Source organism: Pinus tabuliformis, chromosome 3_1, assembly GCF_031772625.1.
Source record: "Pinus tabuliformis cultivar Carrire ecotype Pingquan chromosome 3_1, CPIR1, whole genome shotgun sequence".
In the NCBI taxonomy this organism is placed as follows: domain Eukaryota; kingdom Viridiplantae; phylum Streptophyta; class Pinopsida; order Pinales; family Pinaceae; genus Pinus; species Pinus tabuliformis.
The window spans coordinates 143,769,224-143,786,220 of NC_142301.1; the positions used below are offsets into that span (position 1 = coordinate 143,769,224).

General features: G+C 40.1%; 1 protein-coding gene across 1 annotated transcript in view; it reads left to right on the forward strand.

Annotated features, from left to right (window-relative positions):
* LOC149186212 (protein ROOT HAIR DEFECTIVE 3-like) overlaps positions 1-16,997 on the forward strand; it is a 53,006-nt gene that overhangs the window by 13,407 nt on the left and 22,602 nt on the right. The window contains exons 4-18 of the mRNA XM_089410927.1: positions 106-208; positions 1,104-1,174; positions 1,313-1,376; positions 1,469-1,534; positions 1,649-1,696; positions 1,782-1,844; positions 2,021-2,077; positions 10,073-10,231; positions 10,352-10,420; positions 10,499-10,590; positions 14,079-14,157; positions 14,366-14,531; positions 15,172-15,296; positions 16,508-16,770; positions 16,858-16,954. Coding sequence (XP_089267053.1) covers positions 106-208; positions 1,104-1,174; positions 1,313-1,376; positions 1,469-1,534; positions 1,649-1,696; positions 1,782-1,844; positions 2,021-2,077; positions 10,073-10,231; positions 10,352-10,420; positions 10,499-10,590; positions 14,079-14,157; positions 14,366-14,531; positions 15,172-15,296; positions 16,508-16,770; positions 16,858-16,954 — 1,522 coding nt within the window. The remainder of the gene's footprint in view (positions 1-105; positions 209-1,103; positions 1,175-1,312; positions 1,377-1,468; positions 1,535-1,648; positions 1,697-1,781; positions 1,845-2,020; positions 2,078-10,072; positions 10,232-10,351; positions 10,421-10,498; positions 10,591-14,078; positions 14,158-14,365; positions 14,532-15,171; positions 15,297-16,507; positions 16,771-16,857; positions 16,955-16,997) is intronic.

Genomic DNA, 16,997 nt, shown 5'->3' on the forward strand with positions numbered 1-16,997 from the left:
TTGCTGGTTTGTTTTATGCATGTGTTTACATGCTATCACATATTTGCTATCTGTAATTGAAAATTTACAATGGCCATCATTCACCTTATGTTTTCTTTGATACAGGACTCAAACTACGCAGGGTATTTGGATAGCGAGGGCTACTGGTATTGATCCCTGTACACTAATCATGGATCTAGAGGGTACTGATGGGAGAGAAAGAGGAGAGGTGATGTTGTTTCTCCATTCTGAGAATTCATTTTATGCTTGGACAGAATAACCATATGTAGCATAGTCTAGTAGGACTGGCTTAGGGACATTTTCGAACTTGTTTGTAGATATTGTCTACTAGTGTGGGCTATATAACATCTAAAGCATTAGGCCACATTGCCACAAGCCCTATTAGACATGCTTGCAATAGTTATTATTATACTGAATTACGACAGAGAGGAGTATTCCATGCTTGCGGTTTCTCTAAGTTCATTTCTTTCCCATACTTTTTCTTCAGCACTTGTTTAATCGCTTAGGATCCTACTCCATGGTTGTTTGAGTTAGCCACGATTATAATAGTGGTACACTTAGTGACATTACAAGATCAGATTGCATGATCGTCTGTTCATCCACTTTGTTCCATTTTAGTGGAACATATCTCAAGACTTGTATTGTTGTCATATGGTCTCTAACTGAAGCTAAAATTATTTTCGTGGATTTCCTTAAAGATCAGTTAATGGACTGTTTTTTTTGAACTGACAATATGATCATTTTCATCTTGCATCATTTTGTATGTGATTTAGGAATGTACGCATTTGAAATTCTGATAGCATTTTTTACAATGCAGTTTTATGCAAGAGACTCAGACACTTTTTTAACTTTCCAATATAGGAAAACTATGTTCATTGACTTGGTTGTTCATATATACTTACTGTCTTAATTTTTTAAATAGATGAAATGGTCAAAACTTTGGAATCATTCTTCTAAAGTTACTATTTTGGGTTTTACATTTCATCTATGGATCCTTATTTTAATTTTCTTTCCAATTCACAACTTCGGATCTACTCATCTGAATATTCAGTGCCTCTTCTTTTCCATGTCATGCTAATGAGGATGTTATGTTTTGATTGCAGGATGATACTGCATTTGAGAAACAGAGTGCATTATTTGCCTTGGCTGTTTCAGACATAGTGTTGATAAACATGTAATTTATGTGTAATCTAATTACCAATTGTTGTCTTTTGATGTTGATTGTGTTCCACTTCAAACAATAGGAAAATGACAATTCATATTCAAACTTTGCTTTCTTGTAACATGTTTAATTGATTTGTTTTGCTTTTAGGTGGTGTCATGATATTGGCCGTGAGCAGGCAGCAAACAAGCCACTATTGAAAACAGTATTCCAGGTATTCTTTAGCATAGGGCAACTTGTAAAATTATACTGTTAAGTAATTTGTGGTCCTATTATCATTTACTTCTGGTTCTTCTTTTTTGACAGGTTATGATGCGTTTATTTAGTCCCCGCAAGACAACATTACTGTTTGTTATTCGGGACAAGACTAAGGTAGATGATCAGTCCTCCATGCTAAGTTTTAGGCAAGATCATGAGTTAAACAGTTTGCATTGTTCAAGAAGTTTGGGATCACTTCTAATTCTGCTCAATGTGGCTTTTCTATAGACTCCTCTAGAAGTGCTGGAACCTGTTCTTCGAGAAGATATTCAAAAGGTTTGTCCCATTTTTTCATTTCATATTTGTGATATGAAGTTTTAGTTATCTTTACACATTGTGCTGATCTGTATCCTGAATGCAGATATGGGATTCTGTTCCTAAGCCTCCTGCACACAAACAAACCCCACTTAGTGAGTTCTTCAATGTAAGTAGCTTCATTTAAGGATCAATTAGTGAGTTCTTCAATGTAAGTAGCTTCATTTAAGGATCAATGCAGTGAACTGGCATTTAAATGTTGTTTCATCCAGAGAATCGATGGCAGTTATTGCATGATTTCATGCTCTTCACTTTCTCAATTGTGTTCTCGTTTTATATATGTAGGTGGAGGTGACAGCCTTATCCAGTTATGAGGAGAAGGAAGAGCAGTTCAAAGATCAGGTATTCTGCTACTTGTTGGCCTATAAAGTACGATAATTGCAATGCTAAAATCATAATTATGTCTTATGGATGGAATGCAATTCAACCTATTCAAATTAATGCATCTCTGGCGAAGCTGGATTTGATAACATTTTCGAAGTTAAGTTGGGTTAGGATTGCCTGTTTTATTGGTTCTAATGATTGTTGGTCTATTTGACATGACATTAAACTTGTTTTTTAATTTCTCTTAGAGAAGCACTTTCTTGGGTTAATCTACAATGCTGAAGCATCAAACATTGTGCCAATAGAGAATGATCATGTTTGATTCAACGAGAAACAATGTACACGCTAAGAATTCTGGCAAGTTTGTAAATGCTGTGGTGTTTTCTTTATGGGTTGGTCTGCATGTGCGTACTGAAGAATATATTACATGTAACGGCAGGATGGTATAATAAAAGACTAAATATATCACCTTCTTTGTTGTTAGTCAATTATTTATTTGCATGAAATACACATCCAGGGGAAACCCACTAGACACTTCCCCTCATTTCAAAGATGGTACTCAGGGTAAACCTGATTCTTCAGGCTCAAGGCCAACACAAAAATATACTCATTAAGAGCTCAACATATCACTTGTGGGAATTGATGTCTCCAGTCAATTATAAAACTAGTAAAAGGACTTTTATGATATTCACAGAAAATTTGCCTTTTTGTGCAATTAAGAATCAATCAATATAATATGATCTGGGATCCTATTTACTACCTGAAACTATAAATTATTGATTTGATTGTAACTTTTTTTTTCCACGGAAAAAAAACCGAACTTTCTATTATAAATAGAATGTTACAGAGTAAATCAAAAGATTACAGAACGACTTGAATTTCGCCGAGAAGGGAGAAATGTAGTCGTGCCTGAAAGGTAAAAACCTGAAGCGCAGATGAGCTCCAGTTTCAACTGCCCGTTAAGGGGCACAACACGCCATCAACAGAAGGACCAAACCTCCGGGAAATGAATCACACAGAAAGGAGCGATCCACGATGAGGCCGTGAGACCAGAAAAGTAAACAGTATTCAGCGCCCCCAATGTAGATCGAAAAACAGAGAGGGAACACCACGGCCCGGACTTCCTGTAGGGAAGGAAAACAGCCCAGGGACCCTGGCGAAAACTGTAAGAAAAAGAGGTATATACAGAAGGAAAACTATGTACATGAACAAAACCAAAACCTGTAAGAAAAATTTAAACGAAAATTGGCTGTTCGAGCGGCCGAACCAGCCCATTTTCTTCCTCCAGAACAGACCAAGACCCCGAATCATGATCAACCCCCTCTTTTGAAAGCCGGTCAGCTTCGAAATTTCTTTCCCGATAGATATGACTCAGAGAGATCTCCGAGAAACGACCTTTTAGACGAAGGACTTCTCTAAGCAGAGGGAGCAAGGTGAAGTTCCTGCATTGATGAGACCCATTAAACCATTTAACAACGTTCATTGAATCCCCAAAGATCTGGACGTCTCTCACATTCCTAAGAATTAGCCAACAAAGAAGGAAGTGCAGAGCTTTCAATTCGGCAAAATTATTGGAGCCCTGTCCAAGACCGACAGAAGCTTTTACAACCTTAACCTCTGATAAATGAATGATCAACCCAGCCCCACAGCGTCCATTAATATCTGAGGCTCCGTCAAAATAAGCCCACGGCATTGTATATCTAATAATTTCTTGTCGAACAACTCTGGTGGGAGGAGGATCCAGAGGAACCGGGATACTTTCAAAAATTGCAGCTCCTTCAACTGCAAGGCGACCTATTGGGAAAACAGAGTCCTTGAATATAGCTTGATTCCTTGCAAGCCAGGTCCCCCAGGTAACGATCAGAGGAATTGATCTCTCTCTGTTGTTTGTTGCTTCATTCCACCACTTCTGCCAGGCTTCCAAGAGCCCCTGCCCTTCCCATCTGAAAGGAATTTTTAGAATCCTTACCATTTCGGCCCAAAGACTGGAGTTAAAGGGGCAGAAAAGGAAAAGGTGCTGAGCAGACTCATCACTATCTTTACAGAGCGGGCACCATCCAGGACCAATCCTACCTCTTTTTTGTAGAACATCCCACGTAGGGGCTTTCTGGAGCAAAACACACCAGAAGAACAATCTCGATTTGGCCGGCCCTTTTAGTTTCCAGAGCGGTTTAAACCACCAATCCGGAATCTCCCATCCTTTTTGAGACATCATCCATTTATAGCCCATCTTTGGAGAATAAAGCCCATTTTGGGCAAAGACCCATCTGAGTTCATCCGGGGAGTCTGAGAGCCGGACTGAGGAATTGAGAAGATCCCTTCTGAACTGATCCCATTCCTCCAACCATTCTTCCTCCAAATGTAAGTCCCTTCCCTGAATCCATCCTTGACTCCAAATGGATGAAGCCCGAGGATCAGCGACCTGATTTAGCGTGTATAGCCCTCTGTCTTTTAAAGCCGAAACCAAGCCCTGAGAAAGGGAGAAAATATCAGTACAACCTACCCACGGATCTCTACCCAGCCTGACCTGAGTTCCATCCCCCACACTCCAAGCCAAACCCTTTTCTATAATTGTGACAGAGGCGACCACAGCTTTCCAGACCACTGAGGAATTTTTGCATTTCTTTTGTGGCAATCTGATCCAATCTAGGATTGTTAGCGGATCAATATATTTTCTTTTAGAAACAGAAGTCCACAGATTCTCCGTAGAAATGAGCCTCCAGCTGAGCTTTGCTGCAAGAGATTTGGAGAAGCATTCAAGATTTTTTATGCCCCAACCTCCCCACTCTTTGGGGCGAGCCACTTTATCCCAAGCAATCCATGGGGTAACTTTCTCCGACTTGGACCCCGCCCACAGGAATCTGCTACATAGTTTGTCGATTGAGGATAAGATTCCTTTAGGAACCCAAGTCAGACTAGCCCAATACACTGGGATTGCCATCAGAACAGATTTGATTAACACTAGCCTTCCTGCCCTGGACAGCCACTTGAAACTCCAGTGTTTCAGCTTGGATTCAATTTTTACAAGTATCCATTTCCAGTCTTTTATCCTGTAATTGTCAGGCTTCAAATAGAACCCCAAATATTTAAAGGCATCCTCCATTGATTTGACTTCGAAATTTAGAACCAGTTCCACTCTGCGAACCTGCTCTCTGGGCATTCCAGCACAGGTGAGGGTGGATTTTCTCTCATTAATGCATAGACCTGTAGCCTTCAGGAATAGGTCCAAAAGCTTCTTTAGCGTCCTGCAGTCCTCTAGACTTCCGTTGCTGAACAGGAGAATATCATCCACGAAGAGGAGGTGGGTGACCCACAAGTTTACCGCCACTTCAATGCCTTTGAGAGTCCCTTGTCTTTTAGCATCCTGAATCATAAGGCTGATGCCGTCTGCTGCCAGCAAAAACAGAAGTGGAGAGAGCAGACAGCCTTGGCGTAGGCCACGCTCGGGGCTAAAAAAACTAGAGGCCGCTCTGTTGATCAGCACTGCTATGGAAGAAGAGGAAACACAACTCATCACCCATCTCACAAAATCATACCTAAAACCCAGATGAGTTAGCAAAAGCCTGAGATACAGCCAGCTGATCCTGTCATAAGCCTTTGACAGATCGATTTTCACCACGATCCCTTTTTTCTTCCCAATTTTTAGACTATGAAGAGTTTCTTGCGCTACTCCGACGGCTTCATGAATTTGCCTGCCGTCTAGAAATCCAAACTGCTCTGGAGAAATATTTCTAGAGAGGACTGGTTTAAGTCTAGAGGAGATAACTTTTGCAATAATTTTATACACGCAGGTGCACAAAGAGATAGGCCTGAATTCATCATAGGAAACCGGAAGATCCGATTTGGGAATAAGGGCCAGAAAAGTGGCATTGAAAGGGTTTGGAATTGTACCTGTACGTCTGGAATCTTCAACGACTGCCACTAGCTCGTCTCCAATGAATTCAAAAAAGTGTTGGAAAAATTCGACGGTCCAGCCATCCGGGCCTGGACTTTTGTCCTTTTGCATTGACTTGAGAATGTCTTCAACCTCCTCCTTTGTAACAGGCGCCATTATAGATTCATTTCCTTCCTCCTCTATGAACCTTGGGAAGAACTGCGCAACTCTTATAACCTCTGCAATCGAGATTTCCTCTGTCGCTTTGTACAAATTCTTAAAGAAATCTACCCCTAAGGAGGCCAGATCTTCAAAAGAGCGCGCCTGCTCACCATTGTCTTTCTCCATTTCCCAGATAGTGTTGGAGTTTTTCCTCCCTCTTGCGTAATTCTGAAAAAACTTGGTATTGTCGTCCCCCGCCTGCAACCAGATCGCTCTACTTTTTAAACGCCAGCTTTCCTCTTTTTGATGAAGGATCCTCCTCCTTTCTCTCTCCAACTCTTGTAATCTATCCCGAGCTTCAGCTGTTCCATAACCATTTCCACCTGAATCTTCCAAAAGCGCAATCTCAGAATTGACAGATTCCAGCATTGCTTCATCCTTCAGTTTCTTTTGAAGGGCCCATTGTTTAGAGGCGGCCTTCATCCTTTTTAGATTATCCATAAGATTTTGACTGCGGCTCTCATCTTCACTGAATGCATCTTTCTTCCAAGTGTTGTGGAATAAACTGATATAAGTTGCATCCAAAAGCCAAGATGCGTTAAATTTGAAAGGGGTGCCCGGCTTGGTGAAAGCCCCTTTCACTTCCAGAAAGACTGGGAAATGATCCGATAGACCGCCTTCCCCAACCCAATGTCTATAAGCCTGTAAATTTTCTGCCATCGATTCACCAAGCAGAAATCGATCTAGTTTCTTTCCCACCCATTCTTCTGCAATTCTACGATTCCTCCATGACGGGCGCATCTTGAGTAGAGGGACATCCACCATGTGCGATGAGGCCAGTTTATTTTGAAAAAAATCGGTGAGGGGATCAGCCCTGGCTCTGACCCCCCACGATTCTGACATCCCCAAAGAAAAATTAAAATCTCCCCCAACTATAAGATTTGGGTGCGACAGAAAAGACTTTGCAAAGAAAGCATTCCAGAAGTTCTCCCGATCCAAGACTGGACCATAAACATTTAGAATATGTAAAGGGATGCAGAGTTCATTGGAATAAAGTTCGACTGCCAAAACATTTTCCGATCCCCAAGAGGAGATCTCCCGAAGTACCTTTGCGTTGAAACCCAGAGCCACTCCTCCTGAATGACCATTTGCATCAATAGCGTGGAAGGTCCAACCCGGAAAGAGCTTGATGAGCCAACCTATAACTTCTTCCCCCTTCCCAAGCGTTTCTTGAATCAGAAGAATGTCAGGTTTGTTGGTCCTGACCAGTTCCTTCAGAGCTAGCTTTTTGGGCTGACTAGCTAAACCCCTGCTGTTGTAGGATAAAATGATCATCGGGTAACCTCTGGGGGTGTCCGCTTTGCTCTAAGCACCCCTGGCAGGGACATCTGTTTCCCACCAGCAATATCAATGACAGCCTTCAACTGTGCCTTCGTCAGATTTGATTTCCTTCCTCTTGTCTTCCTCGGTCCTGTTGACACCATGTCCGAATCCAGTCCTCCCACAACAAGCCCTTTCCCTTTTCTGGATGCCAATGATCTGAGATTGTAGGGGGGTTCAGGACTCCAAACGCTGGGAGGAAAAAGTAAGGCAGCATCCGTGGGACTGGAGGTCAGCTTTGGAGAGGGTGGGATAGTCATAATTACACTGTCTGAAGTGTCTTGGCCCTGCCGCAAGAGCGACAGATCATCCACTAGCTGCCTAAGGGGTCCAGCCTCATCACAGCATGATTGAGATACATCAAAAGAAGAGCATATGGAAAAGGGAGGGTATTGAAGCGGGCTAGCCTGGGTCACCCCTGCCATTTCAGAAACTGCTGCAGTTCCCATGCGAGACATCGGAGTTGAGACAGACTCACTTGCTAGAAACCCAGGCTGTTCCTGTTCAGCTTCCTTCACTTGCTCCGGATCCGACCCCTGAACTTCTGCCTGTAGACCGTTCTCCTCTAATGGAGCCCCTTCTTTCTGGGAAGACAACCACTGATTAACCTCCAGGTTTTTTCCTTTTCTCTTTTGTCTTCGACGGCGCCTGTGACCTAGAGGACACTCCCGAGCCAGATGTCCGTATTTGTGACAACGATGGCATCTGAAAGGGAGGTTTTCATAGTCCAGGGTCTGAAGGAACTCTAGGCTTCTATACTTCAGGTTCATAGCATCCGCCAGACCATCTCTGGGATTTAAGCTTACCAGTATACGAGCGACACTCCAGTCATGAGTTCTAAGATAAGATCTATCAATATCTAGAAACCTCCCCAGGGTATTGCCCATCGAAGTAAAGGCCGAGTCCGTCCAGAATTGCATGGGGAGACCCGGTAGTTTGACCCATACTGGTGACTCCACCATCTTTTCTTTCTGAGCATCAAAGAGGGGCGTCCATCGTCTGAATAGGATTGGCCTTTTTCCGAGACTCCAATGCTTGTCCAACACCCATTCTGCATGCTCCTTTTGGCCGAATCTAATGCAGAACCAACCTCTGACCAGATTCTTGATCTCTACTGGCTGTCCCGGAGCTTCTTTCCATTCAGCCTGCGCCCAGTCCTTGATGGAGTCAACCGAGAACTTTCTGCCACGAACTCTGCCGACTAAAAAGGTTTCCGAGGCTTCCATTGCCTGATCTATACTAATATCCACTCCAAACACGCAACTAGGCCGCTCCTCCTTTTTTCTGATTGGTTTGTTCTTCTTTCTCTTCCCTCCCACGTCCTCCGTCTGAGTTCCTCCCTCTCCTGTATTATTCTTTCCATGAACATTTGTTTCCTCTGTCTCATGTAGCTCAGAGCGTCTAGCGACAGGGACTCTGTTTTCTTCAAAAACCCTCCCAATCGCCCTATCAACCAATAACTCAGGTGCATTGGCTACTCTTCTCATTTGTTCCTTTACTCCGGAGCCTTTCGGATCCCCGCCTTCCTCTTCACTGGACGAGGACCACGTCAGGCAGGGGGGCATCCTTATCGGAGAAGGGTTTGATGCATTTCCTTTTTTCTGTGCGATTTTTTCCGACCCCCCTCCTTCCATTTTCTCTGCAGGCAGAACAGGGTCCTCTGCGTTTTTTGGAAAAAAGATTTGCAGGTTTTTCTCAGAGACTTCATGACCCCAATAAGCAAGAAGATCTTCGAGAGCTGGTTCTAGGTCCACTGATTCATTATCAAGCTCCTTCTCCCGCTCTACACGACGCCCAGAATCCATTAAGAGATGTGATACAGTAAAACGTTCCTCCTACACCTTCTGAAAGGAGTATTCCAGATCCCGTAAAACCTAGCTTACTTAAAACCGACCGTCTGTTTTCCATGGCCGTAAAATACCGACACCCACCATTTTCATCAGCCAAAACTCCTTCCCTCTGGTTCGACCGCCATTTTTGTCATTCAAAAAATCTTCCCTCTGGTTCGCCCGCCATTTTCGCTCCCCATAAGCGGTATGGGAGAGGAGTAACTATCTTCGATTTGATTGTAACTTTTATGTTGTATATAGATTCATTTTCAAATTCCAATTTCCCAGATTTTATTTACTCAAGGAGATTTGTTCCATCATCTTTAATATTGGCGTAATAGCAAATTTCTTGCTGGCTTTTATTTATGACTACTATTTATTATTAGCTGATAGAATGAAACATTGTCACTTTAGTCTTCTATGTGTTGTGCCTGGTAAGTATACAATGCTTTGAAGAAGATGGGTAAGAGAAGCCAGTTTTTTACTTGCTTCTGAATTCTGGCAATTGCACTTCATAACAGCTAACATTTAAAACTTTCAAGAGAGGCATCATCAATGAATGAGATAAGGCTGTCAATATTATGAGAGAGAACAATTTAGTTATTCATGTAATACACAGTTCAGTCACCGGGTTTTGGTCTTTTAAACAAATTTTTGTATTCACTATTGTTTTCATTGCTGATGAATTATACTTAAAAAGCATTCCACAGTTTTCTTTTGTTGAGTTCCTTTCTGCAAATAGTTTCATGAAATTCTTCTTTTTTACAGGTAATGTTGCTGAGACAACGGTTTTTCAACTCCATAGCACCAGGCGGACTTGCTGGTGACAGAAGGGCAGTTGTTCCTGCCTCAGGTTTTCCATTCAGTACACAACAGATCTGGAAAATTATTAGAGAGAATAAAGACCTTGACTTGCCTGCTCACAAGGTTCTTACTATTATTCCGTGGTTTGGGTGTTGGCACGATTGATTAATTTCATCTGTTGCTTTTAGGGTTCTAATGTTGTGGAACAATTACAGTGTCTTAAATGTATGTTCCAACTTACAGGTTATGGTTGCGACTGTTCGCTGTGAAGAGATTGCTAATGAAAGCCTTGCTAAATTGGAATCCGATGAGGTACTTGGTCACAGTTTCAATTTGTTTGGAGATTCACTGTTTGTAATATTTTCATTTGACTCATTTTATAATTCTCAGGATTGGCTAGAACTAGAGGAAGCTGTACAATCTGGTCCAGTGCTAGGGTTCGGGAAGAAAATAAGTTCCATTCTAGACAAGTATTTTTCAGAGTAAGTTTTTTATCTACTAGGGGATTTTGATGCACACAATTTACATAGTATGATGTTCACAATCTTTCAAATAAAAGTATTTAGCTTCTCATGCTTAGCCTGTGTAAGCTTTAACAATTCTCAAACTTTGAATGACATAAATTATGGGATAATTGAAATAACTAGTAGTATCACTTATTGCGTATGCATTTTAATCTTTCTCTTACACATGATTATGCATGTACTTAAAGGCTGTTACCTGGCACTCGTTGCTAGCAAAAACAATTTCTTTAGGAGTTTTACTGTTTTAATCGACCTTACTGGATTTCTGCTTTCAAGCAAGTGAGAATTGATGTGGTAGCACGGTATTATGCTATCCTGATTGTTTTTATGTCAAAAAAGAGTATTCTTTGATAAGCTATAAAGTTATACTAGTGTATTATGAAGGCTAAAAATATTGTGAAATAACAAGTTTGAATTTGATGAAGTTCTGTAAGTATCCTTTCTATTATATTTGTTTTATTTGCATGTAGAGCTAGAGTGGCTACACTAGTGCATCCTTCAAGCCGAAGGATATGCTCAAAGATAGTTATGGACCAAGAAAATATATGCAAAATCCAAATGTGTGGCCCTCCAAGTATGCTACACGCCCCTCCATAAGACTCCCATAACCATGTCCAATAAAATAATATATATGCCCAGTTAAAGAGGTGAGGGCATTCTCCAATGAAGGTTGAATGATGACAAGTGTAGCTGGAATATCCATACAATAAAGATGAGAGAGCACCTAGGAGAGGTTCAATCTAAAGAAGTGTGCCATGTAACCACCTCAACCACCCACAAATAATATAATACTCAATGAAGTGTGTCCTAGGAGAATGTGCCATGAGTGGTTAGACATTGATAATTTTCAGGCCAAGAGTAACTCTGAATGAAATTGTTGTTTATTGCATTAGCCAAATCATGAATATATACGAGTGGAGAGACTCTTGGGATTCCAATTCCAAGGTCTCTTGGTTTTCTCTAATGCATAACTGAAACTATTTACAACATTTACAATATTCCCAATCCTTTCAGATTAGGTGTCAACATTTCCCCCCTTAATCTGAAGGGATGTTGGTGAGTCCAAACATCATTCCGAATCTTTCAAACTTTTCCCTTCCAAGCACTTTGGTGAAGATGTCTGCAATCTACTCATTTGTGGAACAATGTCAGAGGTGGATTGTCTTGGCCTCAACATGATGTTGAATTAGATGATATTTTGTATTAATGGGCTTGGTTCGATCATGGAACTTTGGGTTCTTGGCCAATTTTATTGCAGAAGTATTGTCAATCAAAAGAGGAGTTGAATGCACTTGTTCCTCTTGCAAATCTTGCACTGGAGGCATGAAATTATGTTGGCAGGATAAGCAACAAAAAATGGCTGTTTCAACTTTCAAGAAATTGTTACATATATGTTAATGCTTGTAAAATGTTAACAGTGATTTTAACAATGTTGTGGCTGCGGGGGATTGCCTGTGCAATCTTAATGCAGATGGTCTGCCCTTTTATGGTGACCCATGTTTCTTGGAGGGTCACAAAGTGCCATTTTTAAAAAATATAGGCTATTAAATAAAAATATTGCAAAGATCTTAGAAGAGTAATATGTGAATGCTAGTCAAATTAACTGATAACATTGTCCTTGTAAAAATGTGGTAACTTGGTAAACTATCCATTGCAGGTCCTATTTGTCAGTCTCTCTTATTAGAATGCTTTTCAGGTCCTGAGGCAAGATCTCTGTACTTACATATCAGTTTATTTCCTAATTGTTTTCTGGCATTTGAAACCATTTGATTTTGTCAAATGAATTAGTTCTGAAAAGGGTCAATTAATAAATTGGAAATATCTACAGTCAACAAGAAGAACTAATGAACTCGGGAAAGGCGGGCCTTGGTGGGTTCATGTGAGTCCAGCAAAATTGTGGTGGAATAAGGCATGCTGCAGACCAACAACCATCTAAGGTTGTGTTGCAGACTCTACATGCCCAACATATTAACCATAACATGGCCATGAGTTTGGAAAACCTTCAGACATAAATATTACCAATAAAAAATCTGTAAACTCCAAACAAAAAGACAATTAGGTTAAAAGTCAAGATATTCCACCAAGGACCAGCCAAATACAGACCACACAACATTAAAACAAACATCTAGTCCGTGTGAGAAGGATGCTTTTTGGCAGCCAAGGCCATGGGGCTTCATGAGGCGTATTCCCAAGAGTCATAAGAGGTTAATACCTTGGTGACTAGTATTTGACACTCTCTGGGGTCATGTTACAATATTTTATTTTCAATAGGTGAGGCAGCATTGTTGCTTACATGGAGTGAGGACCATCATAACCATGCAAGAGTCACCACACACAACTCCAAATGTTACATGACAGAAAAAAAACGGTCTTTTTATTAGCTTGCTACCTTGAAGCAAAGAGGCAAAAGCACAGGGAGAGTTGAGAGTCGAGACATGAAAATTTTTAGCAGCATGATGGTTTCATACCCAATTTCTCTGTCAGCGAATTGCTTCACCAGTTTAAGTCTTAACAATGTATAACAGTGTTGGCCAAACATTGTTATCCTGGAAGGTATCAACAAATTCTTTGCAGGGCCTCCCCTCTGTTTGGGCCATTTTGTAACAGTTTAACAACTTCTTAATATATGGTGGAACACTTAGGTCTGAGAAGAAAAAGATATTCCTCCATAGAGGTGAGAAAGAGGGACCTTCCCTCTATTGTAATTTTTGTAAATACCGATTGTGTGAATTTTTCCAGCATATGCAACCCATGAAATAATGAAACCAATCTCAGTCTACTGTGGGAGTTTAGGTGCTACTAGAATTTTGTTATTGTCTTATGCTTTTAACGTGAAGTGGAAACTATCTTGGTTTAGGCAGTTTCCAGCCATTCAAGCAAACTTGACAAAAATGTGAAGCCATTCAAAATCTTCTACATGCAAAACAGTTGTATTTTAGGCTATTCTAGAAACACCCCAATCATATATACTTGTTGGTTCATCTGTTTAATGACAGTTTCCATGTGATGCTGCCATTTTCAAACGTTAAAAACAGTTATAGCTTTATTAATCTAAACCTCAACAAAATTGATGTTAAGATATCCAACTCAAATATTCTGAAGCCTGCAACCCAATCCAACCTAATGAATGGAGTTCCAAGTGATGTGTCCATGAAAACTCAGGAAAGTTATTACTCAATACTAAAAGCACGGGCGTTTAGGATGCCCACCTAACAGGCATAACACTATATCCCTCATGCCATGTCCTAAAAATGCTAATGGAAGCTGAAAAAGGGAAGTGATTGGAAAGGATAAAGTTGAAGATGAATATCAGAAGGATTTCTATATGCATTTATATTTTCAAGATTTTCGCAAATCCTGTATCCCTTTCTTTGAACTCTTAACAAAATTTTGCTGTAATGTACTGCAAGTATTTAAATTTTCGAATAATGCAACTATTTTTGCAGTTATGACACAGAAGCAGTTTATTTTGATGAGAGTGTAAGAACAACCAAGCGTCAGCATTTGGAGTCCAAGTCATTGGATGTAAGTTTAAGATAATGCCCTTGGTTCTTTCCTGTAATTATGAAGTGCATAATGTTTGGAAAGCTTCTTATATGTTGAAAATTTTTACCCTAAATTTCTTTATTCCAGTTAATAGAGCGTTATTACTTACATATGCTTTACAGATATGCACCTTTGTGTGTATGCTTCTGCACGTAAATTAACTTTAAAATATTATATACTTTTGTAGCTTGTCTATCCTGCTTATCAGGCGATGCTGGGACACCTCCGTGCTAAAGCTTTAAATATGTTTAAGGAGCAGCTTGAGCAGGCTCTTAAGATAGGAGAAGCATTTGCAGGGGCTGTTCGTGATTGTATGGAAACTTCTTTGGCAGAATTCGATCAAGGATGTGCAGGTATGGATGTTTGGAAATTTGGTCTTCTACATTATCATAGACTCTCAATAGCTAGGTCTATTGGCTTTATAAGGAGCTCTTCTACTTTCAATGGAGATTTCACAAGGGAGCCTTAATATTACTATTCAGTTTATATTTCATTAGAGGAGCCTTAATAGCACTGTTCTGTTCATATTTAACAAGTTATAACAATGGTGATCTGTTGGCTTTGGTGCATATATGCCAGCCCTTATCTGCACCATTTCCTTTTTCTTGTGCACAATTTGTCTATGGTGGATTCATTATGACCAGCTGTTGGCCCTGTTAATCTGATTGCCATTTGGACGTTTTTCATGATATGCCATTGGTTTTATGCAACATGTTGCCATAATTGATTATGTGAAGCCAGCATACATAACTTTGGTTGAACGCAAGATTTTAATTTCCCATATAAACTGTCAAATTGTCTAACTCTGTTGGCATGAAATGAGTTTTCCTCTATATTGGAGTTTAATGTGGATGTGATCTGACATTTTTTTAATTAATGTTCTTAATTTTTGAGTTACATATTCCTATTTTACTTTCTTTCCATTCCTCAAAGGTCACATTGTAAACTGATGGTGCAGTTTGTGGGATCTTGACACTTAATTGTAAATTTCAGATGCAACTGTTCAGCAAGCAACCTGGGACTCATTGAAAACCAGAGAAAAATTACGCCGTGATATTGACAACCATGCGGCTTCGGTTCGTGCCACGAAGCTGTCAGAAATTTCAGCACAATTCGAGGTAGAATTACAATCTTATTGCTAGCAGTAACAACAAATACATTTTATATCTAGCACTTAGGTGCAATGTTATCAGAACTGGACCGATCATCGAATCGTTAGACCCGCCAGACTGGGAACTGGTCAGAACCGGACCAGAACATGTAAAATACCGGACCAAAAAGGCAATGAACCAAAAACATGTAAAATATTCAAATTTTAAAGAAAAACATATATATTCATGTGCATCCATATGAATCCAAACCATTTATACAGAAATAAACAGAAGTTCTATTTTATATAGCATGTAAGGGTGCACATAACCGAAAGAGCACCGAGTGCAATCCATCTCTAAACTGAAAATACATCAACAAACAAGTTCTGTATGCCTCTAGCATCCAAAAAAAATCATGCTACAACAAATACGTACATATTATCAAAATCATTGTCTATATTGGGATCTTTGTCATCAATATCACCTTCTAAGCATTAAAATAAGATAGAAAAAGCATAACATGTCAAATCAAAATTTCGTTTGAGTGATGGGTACTTTTTTTAGTAGGCTCATGATAGAGGAGTTCAACAACCAATGCCACTAACATCAAGATACATAGAGGGCTTGGTGCACTTGATTAATTACTAGTTCCATACCTTCGTACATGACAAAATCCAATGGAGCGTTGCAATCTCCCCAATCTTGAAATCCTGGAAAAATGTTAAGTCTGCTGGATTTTGAGTGAGATCTAAAATTCTACTTTCTTCATATGAAATCCAATGAGGTCAGAACCACTCTCAAACATCCTTAGTCCTTTCATGGTAGTGTTAAAAATTTAAGTAAAAGATGTCACTTTTAAATTTTAATTTAAGAATTTAACATTACCATGAATTGCATAGCCTTAGTAGAGCAATATGGTCAAATACTAGGCTTCCCCTGTCATAAATTATTGTTTTTTGAAAAAAATTGCATTCAAAGGGTCCTTGGCAGAAATGTACAAAACCGAATCTGTTGGTTCAGTGAAAAAGGCTGCCAAAAACGGTTCAGGTCACTCGTCCGAACTGGTTTTAGCCTAAAACCAGTTGGACTGACCAGTTCAGACTGGTTTGGTCCAGTCCTGATAACATTGCTTAGGTGATATTCTTAAAAGACAGTGGCCCTTAGCAAAATTTGTGCCTGCTATTATTTGTAGGGTAGAAAACTTTATATTTATTGGCTATTTATTTTTGGTTTTGCAGAAGCGCCTTAGTGAAGCACTTTCTGAGCCAGTTGCATCTCTCCTTGATGCTGGTTCACGAGACACTTGGCCATCAATCAGGAAGATATTGAAACGTGAGACCGACTCAGCAATATCGGATTTTTCATCTTCCATAAGTGGGTTTGAAATTGATGAGAAGACTGCTAATAAGATGGTTGAGAACTTGAAAGAGTATGCAAGAAGTGTGGTTGAGAAAAAGGCTAGGGAAGAAGCTGGGCAAGTGTTGATCCGGATGAAGGAGAGGTAATTCAGGTTTCTTATTAATCTCCTCCTCATAGTGGCTCTGTAATTCTGGTAGAGCTGACTAGTTAATTATTGACATGTTTTCAGGTTTTCAAGTTTGTTTAGTCACGATTCTGATTCAATGCCAAGGGTTTGGACTGGGAAAGAAAACATCCGAGCTATTACAAAAGATGCTCGTTCCAGGGTATTGTTATTGGATGCCTATTATTAGTAAATGGTTTTGAACA